The sequence below is a fragment of the Telmatherina bonti genome, assembly GCF_933228915.1.
Source record: "Telmatherina bonti genome assembly, chromosome: 14".
Taxonomy (NCBI): Eukaryota; Metazoa; Chordata; class Actinopteri; order Atheriniformes; family Telmatherinidae; genus Telmatherina; species Telmatherina bonti.
The window spans coordinates 6537419-6562951 of NC_136612.1; the positions used below are offsets into that span (position 1 = coordinate 6537419).

Below are 25533 nucleotides of genomic sequence, written 5' to 3' on the forward strand. Positions count from 1 at the left end.
AGACTCTGTACTGGTTTAGAAGACACTGTATTGGTGTAGAAGACACTGTACTGGTGTAGAAGACTCTGTACTGGTGTAGAAGACACTGTACTGGTGTAGAAGACAATCTATACTGGTGTAGAAGACACTGTACTGGTGTAGAAGACACTGTACTGGTGTAGAAGACAATCTGTACTGGTGTTGAAGACACTTTACTGGTGTAGAAGACACTGTACTGGTGTAGAAGACACTGTACTGGTGTAGAAGACACTGTACTGGTTTAGAAGACTCTGTACTGGTGTAGAAGACACTGTACTGGTGTAGAAGACTCTGTACTGGTGTAGAAGACACTGTACTGGTGTAGAAGACAATCTGTACTGGTGTAGAAGACACTGTACTGGTGTAGAAGACAATCTGTACTGGTGTAGAAGACTCTTTACTGGTGTAGAAGACTCTGTACTGGTGTAGAAGACACTGTACTGGTGTAGAAGACTCTTTACTGGTGTAGAAGACTCTGTACTGGTGTAGAAGACACTGTACTGGTGTTGAAGACACTGTACTGGTGTAGAAGACACTGTACTGGTGTAGAAGACTCTGTACTGGTGTAGAACACAATCTGTACTGGTGCAGAAGACTCTGTACTGGTGTAGAAGACACTGTACTGGTGTAGAAGACAATCTGTACTGGCGTAGAAGACACTGTACTGGTGTAGAAGACATTGTACTGGTGTAGAAGACTCTGTACTGGTGTAGAAGACAATCGGTACTGGTGTAGAAGACACTGTACTGGTGTAGAAGACTCTGTACTGGTGTAGAAGACACTGTACTGGTGTAGAAGACACTGTACTAGTGTAGAAGACAATCTGTACTGGTGTAGAAGACACTGTACTGGTGTAGAAGACTCTGTACTGGTGTAGACTTGTACTGGTGTAGAAGACACTGTACTGGTGTAGAAGACACTGTACTGGTGTAGAAGACAATCTGTACTGGTGTAGAAGACAATGTACTGGTGTAGAAGACATTTTACTGGTGCAGAAGACAATCTGTACTGGTGTAAAAGACACTGTACTGGTTTAGAAGACTCTGTACTGGTGTAGAAGACTCTGTACTGGTGTAGAAGACATTGTACTGGTGTAGAAGACACTGTACTGGTGTAGAAGACACTGTACTGGTGTAGAAGACTCTTTACTGGTGTAGAAGACTCTGTACTGGTGTAGAAGACTGTACTGGTGTAAAAGACACTGTACTGGTTTAGAAGACTCTGTACTGGTGTAGAAGACTCTGTACTGGTGTAGAAGACATTGTACTGGTGTAGAAGACACTGTACTGGTGTAGAAGACACTGTACTGGTGTAGAAGACTCTTTACTGGTGTAGAAGACTCTGTACTGGTGTAGAAGACTGTACTGGTGTAGAAGACAATGTACTGGTGTAGAAGACACTGTACTGGTGTAGAAGACACTGTACTGGTGTAGAAGACTCTTTACTGGTGTAGAAGACTCTGTACTGGTGTAGAAGACACTGTACTGGTGTAGAAGACACTGTACTGGTGTAGAAGACTCTGTACTGGTGTAGAAGACAATCTGCACTGGTGTAGAAGACACTGTACTGGTGTAGAAGACTCTTTACTGGTGTAGAAGACTCTGTACTGGTGTAGAAGACTGTACTGGTGCAGAAGACAATGTACTGGTGTAGAAGACACTGTACTGGTGTAGAAGACATTGTACTGGTGTAGAAGACTCTGTACTGGTGTAGAAGACAATCGGTACTGGTGTAGAAGACACTGTACTGGTGTAGAAGACTCTGTACTGGTGTAGAAGACACTGTACTGGTGTAGAAGACACTGTACTAGTGTAGAAGACAATCTGTACTGGTGTAGAAGACACTGTACTGGTGTAGAAGACTCTGTACTGGTGTAGACTTGTACTGGTGTAGAAGACACTGTACTGGTGTAGAAGACAATCTGTACTGGTGTAGAAGACAATGTACTGGTGTAGAAGACATTTTACTGGTGCAGAAGACAATCTGTACTGGTGTAAAAGACACTGTACTGGTTTAGAAGACTCTGTACTGGTGTAGAAGACTCTGTACTGGTGTAGAAGACATTGTACTGGTGTAGAAGACACTGTACTGGTGTAGAAGACACTGTACTGGTGTAGAAGACTGTACTGGTGTAAAAGACACTGTACTGGTTTAGAAGACTCTGTACTGGTGTAGAAGACTCTGTACTGGTGTAGAAGACATTGTACTGGTGTAGAAGACACTGTACTGGTGTAGAAGACACTGTACTGGTGTAGAAGACTCTTTACTGGTGTAGAAGACTCTGTACTGGTGTAGAAGACTGTACTGGTGTAGAAGACAATGTACTGGTGTAGAAGACACTGTACTGGTGTAGAAGACACTGTACTGGTGTAGAAGACTCTTTACTGGTGTAGAAGACTCTGTACTGGTGTAGAAGACACTGTACTGGTGTAGAAGACACTGTACTGGTGTAGAAGACTCTGTACTGGTGTAGAAGACAATCTGCACTGGTGTAGAAGACACTGTACTGGTGTAGAAGACTCTTTACTGGTGTAGAAGACTCTGTACTGGTGTAGAAGACTGTACTGGTGCAGAAGACAATGTACTGGTGTAGAAGACACTGTACTGGTGTAGAAGACACTGTACTGGTGTAGAAGACTCTTTACTGGTGTAGAAGACTCTGTACTGGTGTAGAAGACACTGTACTGGTGTAGAAGACACTGTACTGGTGTAGAAGACTCTGTACTGGTGTAGAAGACAATCTGCACTGGTGTAGAAGACACTGTACTGGTGTAGAAGACTCTGTACTGGTGTAGAAGACACTGTATTAGTGTAGAAGACTCTGTACTGGTGTAGAAGACTTGTACTGGTGTAGAAGACTCTGTACTAGTGTAGAAGACACTGTACTGGTGTAGAAGACTCTGTACTGGTGTAGAAGACACTGTAGTGGTGTAGCAGACAATCTGTACTGGTGTAGAAGACACTGTACTGGTGTAGAAGACACTGTACTGGTGTAGAAGACAATCTGTACTGGTGTAGAAGACACTGTACTGGTGTAGAAGACACTGTACTGGTGTAGAAGACTCTGTACTGGTGTAGAAGACTCTGTACTGGTGTAGAAGACACTGTACTGGTGTAGAAGACAATCTGTATTGCTGTAGAAGACACTGTACTGGTGTAGAAGACTCTGTACTGGTGTAGAAGACACTGTACTGGTGTAGAAGACACTGTACTGGTGTAGAAGACTCTGTAATGGTGTAGAAGACACTGTACTGGTTTAGAAGACTCTGTACTGGTGTAGAAGACAATCTGTACTGGTGTAGAAGACACTGTACTGGTGTAGAAGACTCTGTACTGGTGTAGAAGACACTGTACTGGTGTAGAAGACTCTGTACTGGTGTAGAAGACTTGTACTGGTGTAGAAGACACTGTATTGGTGTAGAAGACACTGTACTGGTGTAGAAGACACTGTACTAGTGTAGAAGACAATCTGCACTGGTGTAGAAGACACTGTACTGGTGTAGAAGACTCTGTACTGGTGTAGAAGACTCTGTACTGGTGTAGAAGACAATCTGCACTGGTGTAGAAGACACTGTACTGGTGTAGAAGACTCTGTACTGGTGTAGAAGACACTGTATTAGTGTAGAAGACTCTGTACTGGTGTAGAAGACTTGTACTGGTGTAGAAGACACTGTACTGGTGTAGAAGACACTGTACTGGTGTAGAAGACAATCTGTACTGGTGTAGAAGACACTGTACTGGTGTAGAAGACACTGTACAGGTGTAGAAGACACTGTACTGGTGTAGAAGACTCTGTACTGGTGTAGAAGACACTGTACTGGTGTAGAAGACAATCTGTATTGCTGTAGAAGACACTGTACTGGTGTAGAAGACTCTGTACTGGTGTAGAAGACACTGTACTGGTGTAGAAGACACTGTACTGGTGTAGAAGACATTGTACTGGTGTAGAAGACTCTGTACTGGTGTAGAAGACTCTGTACTGGTGTAGAAGACAATCTGCACTGGTGTAGAAGACACTGTACTGGTGTAGAAGACTCTGTACTGGTGTAGAAGACACTGTATTAGTGTAGAAGACTCTGTACTGGTGTAGAAGACTTGTACTGGTGTAGAAGACACTGTACTGGTGTAGAAGACACTGTACTGGTGTAGAAGACAATCTGTACTGGTGTAGAAGACACTGTACTGGTGTAGAAGACACTGTACAGGTGTAGAAGACACTGTACTGGTGTAGAAGACTCTGTACTGGTGTAGAAGACACTGTACTGGTGTAGAAGACAATCTGTATTGCTGTAGAAGACACTGTACTGGTGTAGAAGACTCTGTACTGGTGTAGAAGACACTGTACTGGTGTAGAAGACACTGTACTGGTGTAGAAGACATTGTACTGGTGTAGAAGACTCTGTACTGGTGTAGAAGACAATCGGTACTGGTGTAGAAGACACTGTACTGGTGTAGAAGACTCTGTACTGGTGTAGAAGACACTGTACTGGTGTAGAAGACACTGTACTAGTGTAGAAGACAATCTGTACTGGTGTAGAAGACACTGTACTGGTGTAGAAGACTCTGTACTGGTGTAGACTTGTACTGGTGTAGAAGACACTGTACTGGTGTAGAAGACAATCTGTACTGGTGTAGAAGACAATGTACTGGTGTAGAAGACATTTTACTGGTGTAGAAGACAATCTGTACTGGTGTAAAAGACACTGTACTGGTTTAGAAGACTCTGTACTGGTGTAGAAGACTCTGTACTGGTGTAGAAGACATTGTACTGGTGTAGAAGACACTGTACTGGTGTAGAAGACACTGTACTGGTGTAGAAGACTCTTTACTGGTGTAGAAGACTCTGTACTGGTGTAGAAGACTGTACTGGTGTAGAAGACACTGTACTGGCTTAGAAGACTCTGTACTGGTGTAGAAGACTCTGTACTGGTGTAGAAGACATTGTACTGGTGTAGAAGACACTGTACTGGTGTAGAAGACTCTGTACTGGTGTAGAAGACTCTTTACTGGTGTAGAAGACTCTGTACTGGTGTAGAAGACTGTACTGGTGTAGAAGACAATGTACTGGTGTAGAAGACACTGTACTGGTGTAGAAGACACTGTACTGGTGTAGAAGACTCTTTACTGGTGTAGAAGACTCTGTACTGGTGTAGAAGACACTGTACTGGTGTAGAAGACACTGTACTGGTGTAGAAGACTCTGTACTGGTGTAGAAGACAATCTGCACTGGTGTAGAAGACACTGTACTGGTGTAGAAGACTCTGTACTGGTGTAGAAGACACTGTATTAGTGTAGAAGACTCTGTACTGGTGTAGAAGACTTGTACTGGTGTAGAAGACTCTGTACTAGTGTAGAAGACACTGTACTGGTGTAGAAGACTCTGTACTGGTGTAGAAGACACTGTAGTGGTGTAGCAGACAATCTGTACTGGTGTAGAAGACACTGTACTGGTGTAGAAGACACTGTACTGGTGTAGAAGACACTGTACTGGTGTAGAAGACAATCTGTACTGGTGTAGAAGACACTGTACTGGTGTAGAAGACACTGTACAGGTGTAGAAGACACTGTACTGGTGTAGAAGACTCTGTACTGGTGTAGAAGACACTGTACTGGTGTAGAAGACAATCTGTATTGCTGTAGAAGACACTGTACTGGTGTAGAAGACTCTGTACTGGTGTAGAAGACACTGTACTGGTGTAGAAGACACTGTACTGGTGTAGAAGACTCTGTAATGGTGTAGAAGACACTGTACTGGTTTAGAAGACTCTGTACTGGTGTAGAAGACAATCTGTACTGGTGTAGAAGACACTGTACTGGTGTAGAAGACTCTGTACTGGTGTAGAAGACACTGTACTGGTGTAGAAGACTCTGTACTGGTGTAGAAGACTTGTACTGGTGTAGAAGACACTGTATTGGTGTAGAAGACACTGTACTGGTGTAGAAGACACTGTACTAGTGTAGAAGACAATCTGCACTGGTGTAGAAGACACTGTACTGGTGTAGAAGACTCTGTACTGGTGTAGAAGACTCTGTACTGGTGTAGAAGACAATCTGCACTGGTGTAGAAGACACTGTACTGGTGTAGAAGACTCTGTACTGGTGTAGAAGACACTGTATTAGTGTAGAAGACTCTGTACTGGTGTAGAAGACTTGTACTGGTGTAGAAGACACTGTACTGGTGTAGAAGACACTGTACTGGTGTAGAAGACAATCTGTACTGGTGTAGAAGACACTGTACTGGTGTAGAAGACACTGTACAGGTGTAGAAGACACTGTACTGGTGTAGAAGACTCTGTACTGGTGTAGAAGACACTGTACTGGTGTAGAAGACAATCTGTATTGCTGTAGAAGACACTGTACTGGTGTAGAAGACTCTGTACTGGTGTAGAAGACTCTGTACTGGTGTAGAAGACACTGTACTGGTGTAGAAGACTCTTTACTGGTGTAGAAGACTCTGTACTGGTGTAGAAGACACTGTACTGGTGTAGAAGACACTGTACTGGTGTAGAAGACAATCTGTACTGGTGTAGAAGACTCTTTACTGGTGTAGAAGACTTGTACTGGTGTAGAAGACAATCTGTACTGGTGTAGAAGACACTGTACTGGTGTAGAAGACTCTGTACTGGTGTAGAAGACATTGTACTGGTGTAGAAGACACTGTACTGGTGTAGAAGACACTGTACTGTTGTAGAAGACTCTTTACTGCTGTAGAAGACTCTGTACTGGTGTAGAAGACATTGTACTGGTGTAGAAGACTCTGTACTGGTGTAGAAGACACTGTACTGGTGTAGAAGACACTATACTGGTGTAGCAGACACTGTACTGGTGTAGAAGACTCTTTACTGGTGTAGAAGACTCTGTACTGGTGTAGAAGACACTGTACTGGTGTAGAAGACACTGTACTGGTGTAGAAGACTCTGTACTGGTGTAGAAGACACTGTACTGGTGTAGAAGACACTGTACTGGTGTAGAAGACACTGTACTGGTGTAGAAGACAATCTGTACTGGCGTAGAAGACACTGTACTGGTGTAGAAGACATTGTACTGGTGTAGAAGACTCTGTACTGGTGTAGAAGACAATCGGTACTGGTGTAGAAGACACTGTACTGGTGTAGAAGACTCTGTACTGGTGTAGAAGACACTGTACTGGTGTAGGAGACACTGTACTAGTGTAGAAGACAATCTGTACTGGTGTAGAAGACACTGTACTGGTGTAGAAGACGCTGTACTGGTGTAGACTTGTACTGGTGTAGAAGACACTGTACTGGTGTAGAAGACAATCTGTACTGGTGTAGAAGACAATGTACTGGTGTAGAAGACATTTTACTGGTGCAGAAGACAATCTGTACTGGTGTAAAAGACACTGTACTGGTTTAGAAGACTCTGTACTGGTGTAGAAGACTCTGTACTGGTGTAGAAGACATTGTACTGGTGTAGAAGACACTGTACTGGTGTAGAAGACACTGTACTGGTGTAGAAGACTCTTTACTGGTGTAGAAGACTCTGTACTGGTGTAGAAGACTGTACTGGTGTAAAAGACACTGTACTGGTTTAGAAGACTCTGTACTGGTGTAGAAGACACTGTACTGGTGTAGAAGACTCTGTACTGGTGTAGAAGACACTGTACTGGTGTAGAAGACAATCTGTATTGCTGTAGAAGACACTGTACTGGTGTAGAAGACTCTGTACTGGTGTAGAAGACACTGTACTGGTGTAGAAGACTCTTTACTGGTGTAGAAGACTCTGTACTGGTGTAGAAGACACTGTACTGGTGTAGAAGACACTGTACTGGTGTAGAAGACAATCTGTACTGGTGTAGAAGACTCTTTACTGGTGTAGAAGACTTGTACTGGTGTAGAAGACAATCTGTACTGGTGTAGAAGACACTGTACTGGTGTAGAAGACTCTGTACTGGTGTAGAAGACACTGTACTGGTGTAGAAGACACTGTACTGTTGTAGAAGACTCTTTACTGCTGTAGAAGACTCTGTACTGGTGTAGAAGACATTGTACTGGTGTAGAAGACTCTGTACTGGTGTAGAAGACACTGTACTGGTGTAGAAGACACTATACTGGTGTAGCAGACACTGTACTGGTGTAGAAGACTCTTTACTGGTGTAGAAGACTCTGTACTGGTGTAGAAGACACTGTACTGGTGTAGAAGACAATCTGTACTGGTGTAGAAGACTCTGTACTGGTGTAGAAGACACTGTACTGGTTTAGAAGACTCTGTACTGGTGTAGAAGACAATCTGTACTGGTGTAGAAGACACTGTACTGGTGTAGAAGACACTGTACTGGTGTAGAAGACAATCTGTACTGGCGTAGAAGACACTGTACTGGTGTAGAAGACATTGTACTGGTGTAGAAGACTCTGTACTGGTGTAGAAGACAATCGGTACTGGTGTAGAAGACACTGTACTGGTGTAGAAGACTCTGTACTGGTGTAGAAGACACTGTACTGGTGTAGGAGACACTGTACTAGTGTAGAAGACAATCTGTACTGGTGTAGAAGACACTGTACTGGTGTAGAAGACGCTGTACTGGTGTAGACTTGTACTGGTGTAGAAGACACTGTACTGGTGTAGAAGACAATCTGTACTGGTGTAGAAGACAATGTACTGGTGTAGAAGACATTTTACTGGTGCAGAAGACAATCTGTACTGGTGTAAAAGACACTGTACTGGTTTAGAAGACTCTGTACTGGTGTAGAAGACTCTGTACTGGTGTAGAAGACATTGTACTGGTGTAGAAGACACTGTACTGGTGTAGAAGACACTGTACTGGTGTAGAAGACTCTTTACTGGTGTAGAAGACTCTGTACTGGTGTAGAAGACTGTACTGGTGTAAAAGACACTGTACTGGTTTAGAAGACTCTGTACTGGTGTAGAAGACTCTGTACTGGTGTAGAAGACATTGTACTGGTGTAGAAGACACTGTACTGGTGTAGAAGACACTGTACTGGTGTAGAAGACTCTTTACTGGTGTAGAAGACTCTGTACTGGTGTAGAAGACTGTACTGGTGTAGAAGACAATGTACTGGTGTAGAAGACACTGTACTGGTGTAGAAGACACTGTACTGGTGTAGAAGACTCTTTACTGGTGTAGAAGACTCTGTACTGGTGTAGAAGACACTGTACTGGTGTAGAAGACACTGTATTGGTGTAGAAGACACTGTACTGGTGTAGAAGACTCTGTACTGGTGTAGAAGACTCTGTACTGGTGTAGAACACAATCTGTACTGGTGTAGAAGACAATCTGTACTGGTGTAGAAGACACTGTACTGGTGTAGAAGACAATCTGTACTGGCGTAGAAGACACTGTACTGGTGTAGAAGACATTGTACTGGTGTAGAAGACTCTGTACTGGTGTAGAAGACAATCGGTACTGGTGTAGAAGACACTGTACTGGTGTAGAAGACACTGTACTGGTGTAGAAGACACTGTACTAGTGTAGAAGACAATCTGTACTGGTGTAGAAGACACTGTACTGGTGTAGAAGACAATCTGTATTGCTGTAGAAGACACTGTACTGGTGTAGAAGACTCTGTACTGGTGTAGAAGACTCTGTACTGGTGTAGAAGACACTGTACTGGTGTAGAAGACTCTTTACTGGTGTAGAAGACTCTGTACTGGTGTAGAAGACACTGTACTGGTGTAGAAGACACTGTACTGGTGTAGAAGACAATCTGTACTGGTGTAGAAGACTCTTTACTGGTGTAGAAGACTTGTACTGGTGTAGAAGACAATCTGTACTGGTGTAGAAGACACTGTACTGGTGTAGAAGACTCTGTACTGGTGTAGAAGACATTGTACTGGTGTAGAAGACACTGTACTGGTGTAGAAGACACTGTACTGTTGTAGAAGACTCTTTACTGCTGTAGAAGACTCTGTACTGGTGTAGAAGACATTGTACTGGTGTAGAAGACTCTGTACTGGTGTAGAAGACACTGTACTGGTGTAGAAGACACTATACTGGTGTAGCAGACACTGTACTGGTGTAGAAGACTCTTTACTGGTGTAGAAGACTCTGTACTGGTGTAGAAGACACTGTACTGGTGTAGAAGACACTGTACTGGTGTAGAAGACTCTGTACTGGTGTAGAAGACACTGTACTGGTGTAGAAGACACTGTACTGGTGTAGAAGACACTGTACTGGTGTAGAAGACAATCTGTACTGGCGTAGAAGACACTGTACTGGTGTAGAAGACATTGTACTGGTGTAGAAGACTCTGTACTGGTGTAGAAGACAATCGGTACTGGTGTAGAAGACACTGTACTGGTGTAGAAGACTCTGTACTGGTGTAGAAGACACTGTACTGGTGTAGGAGACACTGTACTAGTGTAGAAGACAATCTGTACTGGTGTAGAAGACACTGTACTGGTGTAGAAGACGCTGTACTGGTGTAGACTTGTACTGGTGTAGAAGACACTGTACTGGTGTAGAAGACAATCTGTACTGGTGTAGAAGACAATGTACTGGTGTAGAAGACATTTTACTGGTGCAGAAGACAATCTGTACTGGTGTAAAAGACACTGTACTGGTTTAGAAGACTCTGTACTGGTGTAGAAGACTCTGTACTGGTGTAGAAGACATTGTACTGGTGTAGAAGACACTGTACTGGTGTAGAAGACACTGTACTGGTGTAGAAGACTCTTTACTGGTGTAGAAGACTCTGTACTGGTGTAGAAGACTGTACTGGTGTAAAAGACACTGTACTGGTTTAGAAGACTCTGTACTGGTGTAGAAGACACTGTACTGGTGTAGAAGACTCTGTACTGGTGTAGAAGACACTGTACTGGTGTAGAAGACAATCTGTATTGCTGTAGAAGACACTGTACTGGTGTAGAAGACTCTGTACTGGTGTAGAAGACACTGTACTGGTGTAGAAGACTCTTTACTGGTGTAGAAGACTCTGTACTGGTGTAGAAGACACTGTACTGGTGTAGAAGACACTGTACTGGTGTAGAAGACAATCTGTACTGGTGTAGAAGACTCTTTACTGGTGTAGAAGACTTGTACTGGTGTAGAAGACAATCTGTACTGGTGTAGAAGACACTGTACTGGTGTAGAAGACTCTGTACTGGTGTAGAAGACACTGTACTGGTGTAGAAGACACTGTACTGTTGTAGAAGACTCTTTACTGCTGTAGAAGACTCTGTACTGGTGTAGAAGACATTGTACTGGTGTAGAAGACTCTGTACTGGTGTAGAAGACACTGTACTGGTGTAGAAGACACTATACTGGTGTAGCAGACACTGTACTGGTGTAGAAGACTCTTTACTGGTGTAGAAGACTCTGTACTGGTGTAGAAGACACTGTACTGGTGTAGAAGACAATCTGTACTGGTGTAGAAGACTCTGTACTGGTGTAGAAGACACTGTACTGGTTTAGAAGACTCTGTACTGGTGTAGAAGACAATCTGTACTGGTGTAGAAGACACTGTACTGGTGTAGAAGACACTGTACTGGTGTAGAAGACAATCTGTACTGGCGTAGAAGACACTGTACTGGTGTAGAAGACATTGTACTGGTGTAGAAGACTCTGTACTGGTGTAGAAGACAATCGGTACTGGTGTAGAAGACACTGTACTGGTGTAGAAGACTCTGTACTGGTGTAGAAGACACTGTACTGGTGTAGGAGACACTGTACTAGTGTAGAAGACAATCTGTACTGGTGTAGAAGACACTGTACTGGTGTAGAAGACGCTGTACTGGTGTAGACTTGTACTGGTGTAGAAGACACTGTACTGGTGTAGAAGACAATCTGTACTGGTGTAGAAGACAATGTACTGGTGTAGAAGACATTTTACTGGTGCAGAAGACAATCTGTACTGGTGTAAAAGACACTGTACTGGTTTAGAAGACTCTGTACTGGTGTAGAAGACTCTGTACTGGTGTAGAAGACATTGTACTGGTGTAGAAGACACTGTACTGGTGTAGAAGACACTGTACTGGTGTAGAAGACTCTTTACTGGTGTAGAAGACTCTGTACTGGTGTAGAAGACTGTACTGGTGTAAAAGACACTGTACTGGTTTAGAAGACTCTGTACTGGTGTAGAAGACTCTGTACTGGTGTAGAAGACATTGTACTGGTGTAGAAGACACTGTACTGGTGTAGAAGACACTGTACTGGTGTAGAAGACTCTTTACTGGTGTAGAAGACTCTGTACTGGTGTAGAAGACTGTACTGGTGTAGAAGACAATGTACTGGTGTAGAAGACACTGTACTGGTGTAGAAGACACTGTACTGGTGTAGAAGACTCTTTACTGGTGTAGAAGACTCTGTACTGGTGTAGAAGACACTGTACTGGTGTAGAAGACACTGTATTGGTGTAGAAGACACTGTACTGGTGTAGAAGACTCTGTACTGGTGTAGAAGACTCTGTACTGGTGTAGAACACAATCTGTACTGGTGTAGAAGACAATCTGTACTGGTGTAGAAGACACTGTACTGGTGTAGAAGACAATCTGTACTGGCGTAGAAGACACTGTACTGGTGTAGAAGACATTGTACTGGTGTAGAAGACTCTGTACTGGTGTAGAAGACAATCGGTACTGGTGTAGAAGACACTGTACTGGTGTAGAAGACACTGTACTGGTGTAGAAGACACTGTACTAGTGTAGAAGACAATCTGTACTGGTGTAGAAGACACTGTACTGGTGTAGAAGACTCTGTACTGGTGTAGACTTGTACTGGTGTAGAAGACACTGTACTGGTGTAGAAGACAATCTGTACTGGTGTAGAAGACAATGTACTGGTGTAGAAGACATTTTACTGGTGTAGAAGACAATCTGTACTGGTGTAAAAGACACTGTACTGGTTTAGAAGACTCTGTACTGGTGTAGAAGACTCTGTACTGGTGTAGAAGACATTGTACTGGTGTAGAAGACACTGTACTGGTGTAGAAGACACTGTACTGGTGTAGAAGACTCTTTACTGGTGTAGAAGACTCTGTACTGGTGTAGAAGACTGTACTGGTGTAGAAGACAATGTACTGGTGTAGAAGACCATCTGTACTGGTGTAAAAGACACTGTACTGGTTTAGAAGACTCTGTACTGGTGTAGAAGACACTGTACTGGTGTAGAAGACTCTGTACTGGTGTAGAAGACATTGTACTGGTGTAGAAGACACTGTACTGGTGTAGAAGACACTGTACTGTTGTAGAAGACTCTTTACTGCTGTAGAAGACTCTGTACTGGTGTAGAAGACATTGTACTGGTGTAGAAGACTCTGTACTGGTGTAGAAGACACTGTACTGGTGTAGAAGACACTATACTGGTGTAGCAGACACTGTACTGGTGTAGAAGACTCTTTACTGGTGTAGAAGACTCTGTACTGGTGTAGAAGACACTGTACTGGTGTAGAAGACACTGTACTGGTGTAGAAGACTCTGTACTGGTGTAGAAGACACTGTACTGGTTTAGAAGACTCTGTACTGGTGTAGAAGACAATCTGTACTGGTGTAGAAGACACTGTACTGGTGTAGAAGACACTGTACTGGTGTAGAAGACAATCTGTACTGGCGTAGAAGACACTGTACTGGTGTAGAAGACATTGTACTGGTGTAGAAGACTCTGTACTGGTGTAGAAGACAATCGGTACTGGTGTAGAAGACACTGTACTGGTGTAGAAGACTCTGTACTGGTGTAGAAGACACTGTACTGGTGTAGGAGACACTGTACTAGTGTAGAAGACAATCTGTACTGGTGTAGAAGACACTGTACTGGTGTAGAAGACGCTGTACTGGTGTAGACTTGTACTGGTGTAGAAGACACTGTACTGGTGTAGAAGACAATCTGTACTGGTGTAGAAGACAATGTACTGGTGTAGAAGACATTTTACTGGTGCAGAAGACAATCTGTACTGGTGTAAAAGACACTGTACTGGTTTAGAAGACTCTGTACTGGTGTAGAAGACTCTGTACTGGTGTAGAAGACATTGTACTGGTGTAGAAGACACTGTACTGGTGTAGAAGACACTGTACTGGTGTAGAAGACTCTTTACTGGTGTAGAAGACTCTGTACTGGTGTAGAAGACTGTACTGGTGTAAAAGACACTGTACTGGTTTAGAAGACTCTGTACTGGTGTAGAAGACTCTGTACTGGTGTAGAAGACATTGTACTGGTGTAGAAGACACTGTACTGGTGTAGAAGACACTGTACTGGTGTAGAAGACTCTTTACTGGTGTAGAAGACTCTGTACTGGTGTAGAAGACTGTACTGGTGTAGAAGACAATGTACTGGTGTAGAAGACACTGTACTGGTGTAGAAGACACTGTACTGGTGTAGAAGACTCTTTACTGGTGTAGAAGACACTGTACTGGTGTAGAAGACACTGTATTGGTGTAGAAGACACTGTACTGGTGTAGAAGACTCTGTACTGGTGTAGAAGACTCTGTACTGGTGTAGAACACAATCTGTACTGGTGTAGAAGACTCTGTACTGGTGTAGAAGACACTGTACTGGTGTAGAAGACAATCTGTACTGGCGTAGAAGACACTGTACTGGTGTAGAAGACATTGTACTGGTGTAGAAGACTCTGTACTGGTGTAGAAGACAATCGGTACTGGTGTAGAAGACACTGTACTGGTGTAGAAGACTCTGTACTGGTGTAGAAGACACTGTACTGGTGTAGAAGACACTGTACTAGTGTAGAAGACAATCTGTACTGGTGTAGAAGACACTGTACTGGTGTAGAAGACTCTGTACTGGTGTAGACTTGTACTGGTGTAGAAGACACTGTACTGGTGTAGAAGACAATCTGTACTGGTGTAGAAGACAATGTACTGGTGTAGAAGACATTTTACTGGTGTAGAAGACAATCTGTACTGGTGTAAAAGACACTGTACTGGTTTAGAAGACTCTGTACTGGTGTAGAAGACTCTGTACTGGTGTAGAAGACATTGTACTGGTGTAGAAGACACTGTACTGGTGTAGAAGACACTGTACTGGTGTAGAAGACTCTTTACTGGTGTAGAAGACTCTGTACTGGTGTAGAAGACTGTACTGGTGTAGAAGACAATGTACTGGTGTAGAAGACCATCTGTACTGGTGTAAAAGACACTGTACTGGTTTAGAAGACTCTGTACTGGTGTAGAAGACTCTGTACTGGTGTAGAAGACTCTTTACTGGTGTAGAAGACTCTGTACTGGTGTAGAAGACATTGTACTCGTGTAGAAGACTCTGTACTGGTGTAGAAGACACTGTACTGGTGTAGAAGACCCTATACTGGTGTAGCAGACACTGTACTGGTGTAGAAGACTCTGTACTGGTGTAGAAGACTCTGTACTGGTGTAGAAGACACTGTACTGGTGTAGAAGACACTGTACTGGTGTAGAAGACACTGTACTGGTGTAGAAGACTCTGTACTGGTGTAGAAGACACTGTACTGGTGTAGAAGACACTATACTGGTGTAGCAGACACTGTACTGGTGTAGAAGACACTCCTTTCTCCTGCGTACATCTGATGTTTCCTGCTGCTGTGTGTTCCAACCTGAAGTTACAGTTGTGATGTTAACCCAGAAGTTAAAAAAAAATCCCATTTACAGCAGATTTACTGATCCTAAAGGAATCAATGAATCTTTTCTTTCCGACACATCTTCTAAAACCATGTTCAGTTTGAACGAGCAGCAGGACAACAGAGATGCTCAGAATAAAAAGCATAATACTGAGTAATGTTTGCATGTCAGCTGCGGATTATCCTGCAGGTTCTAAACAGAGATGGAGGCACTTTTGCATTATTGTGCTTCAGGTCATCTGAGCTCATCCTGTCGTCCCAACGTCCCCATCATGGACACATTCTATATAATGTCATTCTCAATAAGCCCAAATTATACACACATTCAAAACATAATACACACACACACATAACAGAGATGCTTCTTTATATATATATATATATATATATATATATATATATATATATATATATATATATATATATATATATATATATATATATAAATAAAGAAGCATCTCTGTTGTGGCTCAGGTATAAATAAACATCTTAATTCAACATGTTTATAAATAAATGCACTGTCCATCCCTCTGTTCATGTTCAACATTTTTGGTGTGAATGAAGATAAAATAAAAGATTAAGCACAACAGACATTTAAGAGTTTAGATTCTAAATATAATAAATAAGAATAAAACATATGATAATAATAAAAGTAACTACTTTTACATAACTTGAGTCAGTTATAAAATGATGGTTTAGTAACTCGGACACATTGATCTGAATTCACCTCCAGCCAACGAGCTGCACGCGCAGCATCTCGCGCCGCGGACAGGTACATTCCTTTATGTCCTCATCTTCCGGCATGCCGGTTATGTAAGAGATTAAGCGCGCGGGAGAAGGTGGAGATGTTTGGAGCGGACAGTCAGCATCATGCGGCTGCTGGCGGAGCGCTGAGCGCGCGGGGAGCTACACCGAGCCGAGCCGAGCCAGCGCGCCACAGACCAGCAGGCTCCATGTGAAAGATGCCAACGTTTTCAGTCATGTATAAAGGAGCTGTCATCATTAGCAGGTAAGACAGGCTGCGCGCGCTGAAGTTGGACGCACAAAGTGAACTTGTGGATTCATGATGGCGAACAGAAAGAGCTCGCGCCGTTTGATGAATTAAAGTCTTTATTTCCTTCTGACATTTGTCTCTGCAGAAGTAAACACTGTGTTTATTTTCTGATAAACGCAGGTAAACAACGTGGCTGTATCATGTTTGATGTCTGCGTGCATGTAGGTTAGTCCGTCACCATCTGTCGTCCAGCGCTCGTGCGCCGCTTGCCATCAGCCTCCTGTTCTTTCTGTGGAACAACGACGTTCCAGCAGGGAACCTTTTATAGCAACAAGCATGTTCCTACAATGTAAATATAATTCTGCTGCATGGAGACCAAGCCTTCAGCCAACACGCACAATGTCACTCATCTGCTATCAGCTGGTTCAGGATGCAGCTCGTCTTCATGACAAAAACAAGTTTTAATATAGAAATGTAACATTTGGAACCGATGAGTCAGTGAACGCAACACGTCAAACCTGCAGAAGAAACCGGAAAAATTATGTTAAACTTATAAATCCTCTGACGTCATAGTAGAAAGATATAGCAGAAATCAAACGGGTCCTGTCTGGTAGAGAGAATGCATGCTTTAGAACATTTAGAACATGTCACTTGTATTAGAACCTTTAAAACCTGTGAATTGCATTAGAACGCTTAGAACATAAAACTTCCATTAGAACCTTCAGAACATGTGACTTGTATAAGAATATTTAGAACCTGACTTGAATTATAATCTTTAGAACACGAGACTTTTATCAGAACCATTAAAACGTGTTATTTGCATAAAATGTTTTGGAAGATGTTACATGCATGAGAAATTTTGGAACATGTGACTTGCATTGGAACCTTTAGAACCTGACCTGCATTAGAACCGTTAGAACCTGACTTGGATTAGAACCTTTAGAACATTGGACTTTTATCAGAACCGTTAGAACGTGTTACTTGCATAATAGTTTTTTGGAAATGTTATTTGCATTCGAACCTTTAGAACCTGACCTGAATTTGAACTGTTACAGCCTGACTTGCATTAGAACCTTCAGAACATGTGACTTTTATAACATTTAGAACCTGACTTGAATTATAATCTTCAGAATCGAGACTTTTATCAGAACCTTTAAAACGTGTTATTTGCATAAAATTTTTTGGAAGATGTTACTTGCATTAGAACCTTTAGAACATGTGACTTGCATTGGAACTTTTAGAACTTGTTACACGCATGAAAAACTTTGGAACATGTGACTTGCATTAGAACCTTTAAAATGTGTTGCTTACTTTAGAAATGTTGAAACATGGGACTTGGATTGGAACATTTACAATCTGACCTGTATTAGAACTTTTAGAACATGCGACTTGCATTAGAACATTTAGAACGTGTTGCATGCAGTAGAAATTTTGGAAGATGTGACTTGCATAGAACATTCAGAACCTGACCTGCATTCAAACCTTTAGAACCTGACTTTAATTAGAACCTTTGGAACATGAGACTTTTATCAAAACCTTTAAAATGTGTTACTGTCATAAAATTTTTTAGGAACATGTTACTTGCATTAGAACCTTCAGAACACGTGACTTGCATTGGAACTTTTAGAACATGTTACTTGCGTGAGAACATTTAGTACCTGACCTGCATAAAACCATTAGAACCTGACTTGGCTTGACCCAACTTGCATTAGAACCTTTAGAATATGAAACTTGCATTAGAACCTTTAGAACGTGTGACCTGCATTAAAATCTTTAGAACTTGTGTCTACATAGAACCTCTAGAATATGTGGCTAGCTTTAGACCCTTTAGAATGTGTGGCTAGCATTAGAACCTTTAGAACGTGTGGCTAGCTTTAGAACCTTTAGAACATGTGGCTAGCTTTAGAACCTTTAGAACGTGTGGCTAGTTTTGGAACCTTTAGAACGTGTGGCTAGCTTTAGAAGCTTTATAACGTATGGCTAGCTTTAGAACCTTTAGAACGTGTGGCTAGCTTTAGAACCTTTAGAACATGTGACTAGTTTTGAAACCTTTAGAACATGTGGCTAGCTTTAGAACCTTTATAACGTATGGCTAGCTTTAGAACCTTTAGAACGTGTGGCTAACTTTAGAACCTTTAGAATGTGTGGCTAGTTTTGAAACCTTTAGAACATGTGGCTAGCTTTAGAACCTTTAGAACATGTGGCTAGTTTTGGAACCTTTAGAACATGTGGCTAGTTTTAGAACCTTCATAACGTATGGCTAGCTTTAGAACCTTTAGAACGTGTGGCTAGCTTTAGAACCTTTAGAACGTGTAGCTAGTTTTGAAACCTTTAGAACATGTGGCTAGCTTTAGAAACGTTATAACGTGTGGCTAGCTTTAGAACCTTTATAATGTGTGGCTAGCTTTAGAACCTTTATAACGTGTTGCTAGCTTTAGAACCTTTACAATGCGTGGCTAGCTTTAGAACCTTTAGAACGTGTGGCTAGTTTTGGAACCTTTATAACGTGTGGCTAGCTTTAGAACCTTTATAACGTATGGCTAGCTTTAGAACCTTTAGAACGTGTGGCTAGCTTTAGAACCTTTAGAATGTGTGGCTAGTTTTGAAACCTTTAGAACATGTGGCTAGCTTTAGAACCTTTAGAACGTGTGGCTAGTTTTGGAACCTTTAGAACGTGTGGCTTGCTTTAGAACCTTCATAACATATGGCTAGCTTTAGAACCTTTAGAACGTGTGGCTAGCTTTAGAACCTTTAGAACGTGTGGCTAGTTTTGAAACCTTTAGAACATGTGGCTAGCTTTAGAACCTTTATAACATGTGGCTAGCTTTAGAAACATTATAACGTGTGGCTAGCTTTAGAACCTTTATAACGTGTGGCTAGCTTTAGAAACATTATAACATGTGGCTAGCTTTAGAACCTTTATAACATGTGGCTAGCTTTAGAAACATTATAACATGTGGCTAGCTTTAGAACCTTTATAACATGTGGCTAGCTTTAGAAACATTATAACGTGTGGCTAGCTTTAGAACCTTTATAACATGTGGCTAGCTTTAGAGCCTTTATAACGTGTGGCTAGCTTTAGAACCTTTAGAACGTGTTGCTAGCTTTAGAACCTTTATAATGCGTGGCTAGCTTTACCTGAGGAACTGAAATAAGCATGTTGTTATGTTGTTGACATGACATATCAAAAAGTAAATGAATGAAGATGAAAATAGAATTCTTTATTTAAAACAATCAGAAGACAAATTCTTATAAAATTAACTTTATTTCTAGAAGTTAACTATGGACGTCATTATCGTGACGTGTGATTGGCTACCATGATCATGTGACAGAAGGAACACATGGCAGCGGCAGCAGATCAGACAGATAACATGTTCTGTATCGTCATGTATAAAAACGATCAAACCGGATGTTTTGACTGGAAGATATTGACGTATTGATTCCAGATCATTAAGACACCTCTCCATAAGGTAAACCCGAGAAGAGGCTGGTCTTCTGAGGTTAAGGTTAAGGTGTGCGGTCCCTGCAGCGTCTCCACATCTGCCAGATGTTCCTGCTGCTGCACGGCGGCCAGATAAACCTCTGCAGGGTGATATGGAGCTGCTCCAGCAGATGTTGCTGGCTCTTCATCATCTGGATGATGTTAAATTCTACATTTTGGAACATGTTGTGTCATTATTTTTGGCCATGTCAAAGTGTTGGCGCCTGTGTTATGTAATAAAATCCTGCAGCATCTTGCAAGCAGGGATGGAAGACAAATCCACTTTTCAGACGTGGCTCAAACGCAACGTTTAAAAAAAGCAAGAAGGAGCGAAATAAGGGATAAATCTGGGCTCCTCTTTGTGTTTACAGATCTGCTGCCAGATCACCCCGATTAAATGAGGCAAATGTAATCGCCTCAGAGGAGAACAGAAGCTCTCGGTGAGGAGATGCATCCCGTTTCATGCTTTTCCTGCTTGAAAATGAAGTTGTGTGAGGAGTGTTTGAGCTTCTACAGACCAGTGACAGAAACAGCAGCAGCTGTGTTTTTTTAGGGTAACTGTAGAGAGTCATGGAGTCGTAGGAACTGAAGGAATCCTGGGAATGAGTAAAACTCGGCTTGGGGTCCCTCAGGGGTCTGGCTTGGCACCCCTGTTATTGTCTCAGTCTGGTGCCTTGCTGATGATGTGCAGTCATACATGCTGGTCGCTATGGAAACATGTTGCTCCACGCTGGTCCAGCAGCTGCTTGAACCTTCCTCACGTTGCTGCTGGATGATGGTGACGTTCATTGCAGGGACAGGAGGAAGGATTGGATTTTGGTTGTCTTGGTAACACTTTGTTGTTTGCCTGATGCTGAAGTTCGTGTTCAGATTCCCAGTGCAGGCTTCTTCTCAGAGAAGTAGTTGTGGCCTGCAGATGGAGCGGGAGACTGCAGATCCCAACCAGAGCAGGGAAATATCGGCCTTTCACTCCTGCATTGACTCCTCGTCCCCGGCTGCCCTGTTAGGCTCCTGTTGGCTGCTGCTTAGGAAGCTTTAAATGGTGCTGTGCCATCTGATTTTGCTGAACTTTCTGCTTCTTCTCTTGCTCTTTGCTCCCAGGGAACTGGTCTTTTATGTCTACTTTTTCTTCCGGGGCACCAACGCTATGAAACCGTCCTCCAGCCGCGAGGCAGCATGTCCTGCAGCGAAACTAAAGGCACCTTGCTCATCCCGAGGTTGTCTGTTTTATTCATGTCTTACGTCCTTTTCTCCACCTGGACCTGGGAGGTTTTTCTCTGGAAACTGCATGATAATAACAGTTTTATAGAAAGCAGGAAAAACATTGAAGAAACAAGAACACATCTGGAACCCCGCCACTATCTAGGAGTCTGTTGTATTATTACTTTCTACTTGGTGTATTACCTTTACTTATCTCAGTACGTTCTACTAGAGTGGATACATCTACCTGCAGAAACTTGCTAGCTTGTGTTGATTCTTGGTGATTAAAGCTGAATCTGATAAACGACCTGCTGGAATCCACACAGACCAACAGGAAACTTTTCTGCTTCTGGTTCTGGGATTTGTTTCTATCTTCTCAGATAACTGCTCAGAAACCGTGTGAATAATCGAGCTTCTTCTTTCCGAGCAGACCTGTAGCAGTGTCTTGTTCTTGTGAGATACGTGCACCTCAGTGGGAAACAAGGGATATATGAACATATATTCTAGGAGGTTATAAAAAGCTGCTGCTGTCTGCCTCAGACATCTCAGATGGTTAGAAATAACATGGAGGAACTGGATGTACAGAGTCTGTAGAAGTGTGTATTTCCAGATCCAGACTTTACATGATGGGAACCTGGAAAACATCTTCCACACGGTAGATACTCTGATCTGGACCAGTTTCACAGGTTTCCACGAGAATACAGAAAAAAATGGAACCAAAGCCAAGCTCGTTCCTACAGGTCTGGTTCCTACAGGTCTGGTTCCTACAGGTCTAGTTCCTACAGGTCTGGTTCCTACAGGTCTGGTTCCTACAGGTCTAGTTCCTACAGGTCTGGTTCCTACAGGTCTCGTTCCTACAGGTCTGGTTCCTGCAGGTCTGGTTCCTACAGGTCTGGTTCCTGCAGGTCTAGTTCCTACAGGTCTGGTTCCTACAGGTCTGGTTCCTACAGGTCTAGTTCCTACAGGTCTGGTTCCTACAGGTCTGGTTCCTACAGGTCTAGTTCCTACAGGTCTGGTTCCTACAGGTCTGGTTCCTACAGGTCTAGTTCCTACAGGTCTGGTTCCTACAGGTCTGGTTCCTACAGGTCTAGTTCCTACAGGTCTGGTTCCTACAGGTCTAGTTCCTACAGGTCTGGTTCCTACAGGTCTAGTTCCTACAGGTCTAGTTCCTACAGGTCTAGTTCCTACAGGTCTGGTTCCTACAGGTCTAGTTCCTACAGGTCTGGTTCCTACAGGTCTAGTTCCTACAGGTCTGGTTCCTACAGGTCTAGTTCCTACAGGTCTAGTTCCTACAGGTCTAGTTCCTACAGGTCTGGTTCCTACAGGTCTAGTTCCTACAGGTCTAGTTCCTACAGGTCTGGTTCCTACAGGTCTAGTTCCTACAGGTCTAGTTCCTACAGGTCTGGTTCCTACAGGTCTGGTTCCTACAGGTCTAGTTCCTACAGGTCTGGTTCCTACAGGTCTGGTTCCTACAGGTCTAGTTCCTACAGGTCTGGTTCCTACAGGTCTGGTTCCTACAGGTCTAGTTCCTACAGGTCTGGTTCCTACAGGTCTGGTTCCTACAGGTCTAGTTCCTACAGGTCTGGTTCCTACAGGTCTAGTTCCTACAGGTCTGGTTCCTACAGGTCTAGTTCCTACAGGTCTAGTTCCTACAGGTCTGGTTCCTGCAGGTCTAGTTCCTACAGGTCTGGTTCCTACAGGTCTGGTTCCTACAGGTCTGGTTCCTGCAGGTCTGGTTCCTGCAGGTCTAGTTCCTACAGGTCTCGTTCCTACAGGTCTGGTTCCTACAGGTCTGGTTCCTACAGGTCTAGTTCCTACAGGTCTGGTTCCTACAGGTCTGGTTCCTACAGGTCTAGTTCCTACAGGTCTGGTTCCTACAGGTCTAGTTCCTACAGGTCTGGTTCCTGCAGGTCTGGTTCCTACAGGTCTGGTTCCTGCAGGTCTAGTTCCTACAGGTCTGGTTCCTACAGGTCTGGTTCCTACAGGTCTAGTTCCTACAGGTCTGGTTCCTACAGGTCTGGTTCCTACAGGTCTAGTTCCTACAGGTCTGGTTCCTACAGGTCTGGTTCCTACAGGTCTAGTTCTTACAGGTCTGGTTCCTACAGGTCTGGTTCCTACAGGTCTAGTTCCTACAGGTCTGGTTCCTACAGGTCTAGTTCCTACAGGTCTGGTTCCTACAGGTCTAGTTCCTACAGGTCTGGTTCCTACAGGTCTGGTTCCTACAGGTCTAGTTCCTACAGGTCTGGTTCCTACAGGTCTAGTTCCTACAGGTCTGGTTCCTGCAGGTCTGGTTCCTACAGGTCTGGTTCCTGCAGGTCTAGTTCCTACAGGTCTGGTTCCTACAGGTCTGGTTCCTACAGGTCTAGTTCCTACAGGTCTGGTTCCTACAGGTCTGGTTCCTACAGGTCTAGTTCCTACAGGTCTGGTTCCTACAGGTCTGGTTCCTACAGGTCTAGTTCCTACAGGTCTAGTTCCTACAGGTCTGGTTCCTACAGGTCTGGTTCCTACAGGTCTAGTTCCTACAGGTCTGGTTCCTACAGGTCTAGTTCCTACAGGTCTGGTTCCTACAGGTCTGGTTCCTACAGGTCTAGTTCCTACAGGTCTGGTTCCTACAGGTCTAGTTCCTACAGGTCTGGTTCCTACAGGTCTAGTTCCTACAGGTCTAGTTCCTGCAGGTCTGGTTCCTGCAGGTCTGGTTCCTGCAGGTCTGGTTCCTACAGGTCTGGTTCCTACAGGTCTGGTTCCTACAGGTCTAGTTCCTACAGGTCTGTTCTTACAGGCCTGGTTCCTACAGGTCTAGTTCCTACAGGTCTGGTTCTTACAGGTCTGGTTCTGATAGGTCTTGTTCCTACAGGTCTGGTTCCTGCAGGTCTGGTTCCTACAGGTCTGTTCTTACAGGCCTGGTTCCTACAGGTCTGGTTCTTACAGGTCTGGTTCTTACAGGTCTGGTTCCTGCAGGTCTGGTTCTTATAGGCCTGGTTCCTACAGGTCTGGTTCTTATAGGCCTGGTTCCTACAGGTCTGGTGCTTACAGGTCTTGTTCCTACAGGTCTGGTTCCTGCAGGTCTGGTTCCTACAGGTCTGTTCTTACAGGCCTGGTTCCTACAGGTCTGGTTCTTACAGGTCTGGTTCTTACAGGTCTGGTTCCTGCAGGTCTGGTTCTTATAGGCCTGGTTCCTACAGGTCTGGTTCTTATAGGCCTGGTTCCTACAGGTCTGGTTCTGATAGGTCTTGTTCCTACAGGTCTGGTTCTTACAGGTCTGGTTCCTACAGGTCTGGTTCCTACAGGTCTGGTTCTTACAGGTCTGGTTCTTACAGGTCTGGTTCCTACAGGTCTGTCAGACCAGTGTAGAGACGTGATGGTCTTGGTGGGAGGAAGCGTGTTATTGGCTGGACCAGTGTGGAGACGTGATGGTCTTGGTGGGAGGAAGCGTGTTATTGGCTGGACCAGTGTGGAGACGTGATGGTCTTGGTGGGAGGAAGCGTGTTATTGGCTGGACCAGTGTGGAGACGTGATGGTCTTGGTGGGAGGAAGCGTGTTATTGGCTGGACCAGTGTGGAGACGTGATGGTCTTGGTGGGAGGAAGCGTGTTATTGGCTGGACCAGTGTGGAGACGTGATGGTCTTGGTGGGAGGAAGCGTGTTATTGGCTGGACCAGTGTGGAGACGTGATGGTCTTGGTGGGAGGAAGCGTGTTATTGGCTGGACCAGTGTGGAGACGTGATGGTCTTGGTGGGAGGAAGCGTGTTATTGGCTGGACCAGTGTGGAGACGTGATGGTCTTGGTGGGAGGAAGGCAGATGGAGGAATCTGCAGCCCAGATGGTTCAAACCAATCAGGACGATGAGGACGACAGAAAACCAACCAATGAGTGTCTCAGTAACCCAATGAGGAGCAGGTGGAGTCCAGGTGAACAGATGAAGCTGTGGATTCTGCAACCATGGCAACCAGTCTGTCCACATCTGTCCTGGTCCAACCCTGACATGCATCTGAACATTTTCATGCTGATGATGCCGTTGTCATGTGAACATGACACATCGTTAGGGTTAGGAGTCCAGTGGAGTCCAGTTGTGAGTGTTTCTGGTGGGTTCTGATGATGTGGAGCTGGACAGGTGGCTGACGGTCCGTTCTTAGAGAACCAGGTGATGCCTGTTGCCGACCCTGTTCTGATCTTTTATCTCCTCCTCTGTTTTCTCCTGACCAGGACGCTGATGGGTCCGTATGGAGTGGACCGAGCCGTTCATTCCTTGGAGTTTATCGACTGTGAAAATGGCCTCGGTAAGTTCCAGCCTGAACATTTTTCATTCTGTGTGTTAATATTGAT

At 43.7% G+C, this 25533-nt stretch overlaps 1 protein-coding gene across 1 annotated transcript in view; it reads left to right on the plus strand.

Moving 5' to 3' along the window:
* The window catches only part of LOC306765243 (syntaxin-binding protein 4), a gene marked incomplete at both ends in the record, with an annotated part of 222431 nt that overhangs the window by 122291 nt on the left and 74607 nt on the right, over window positions 1-25533 (plus strand). Inside the window, one exon of the mRNA XM_079252645.1 lies at window positions 25414-25487. Coding sequence (XP_079108771.1) covers window positions 25414-25487 — 74 coding nt within the window. The remainder of the gene's footprint in view (window positions 1-25413; window positions 25488-25533) is intronic.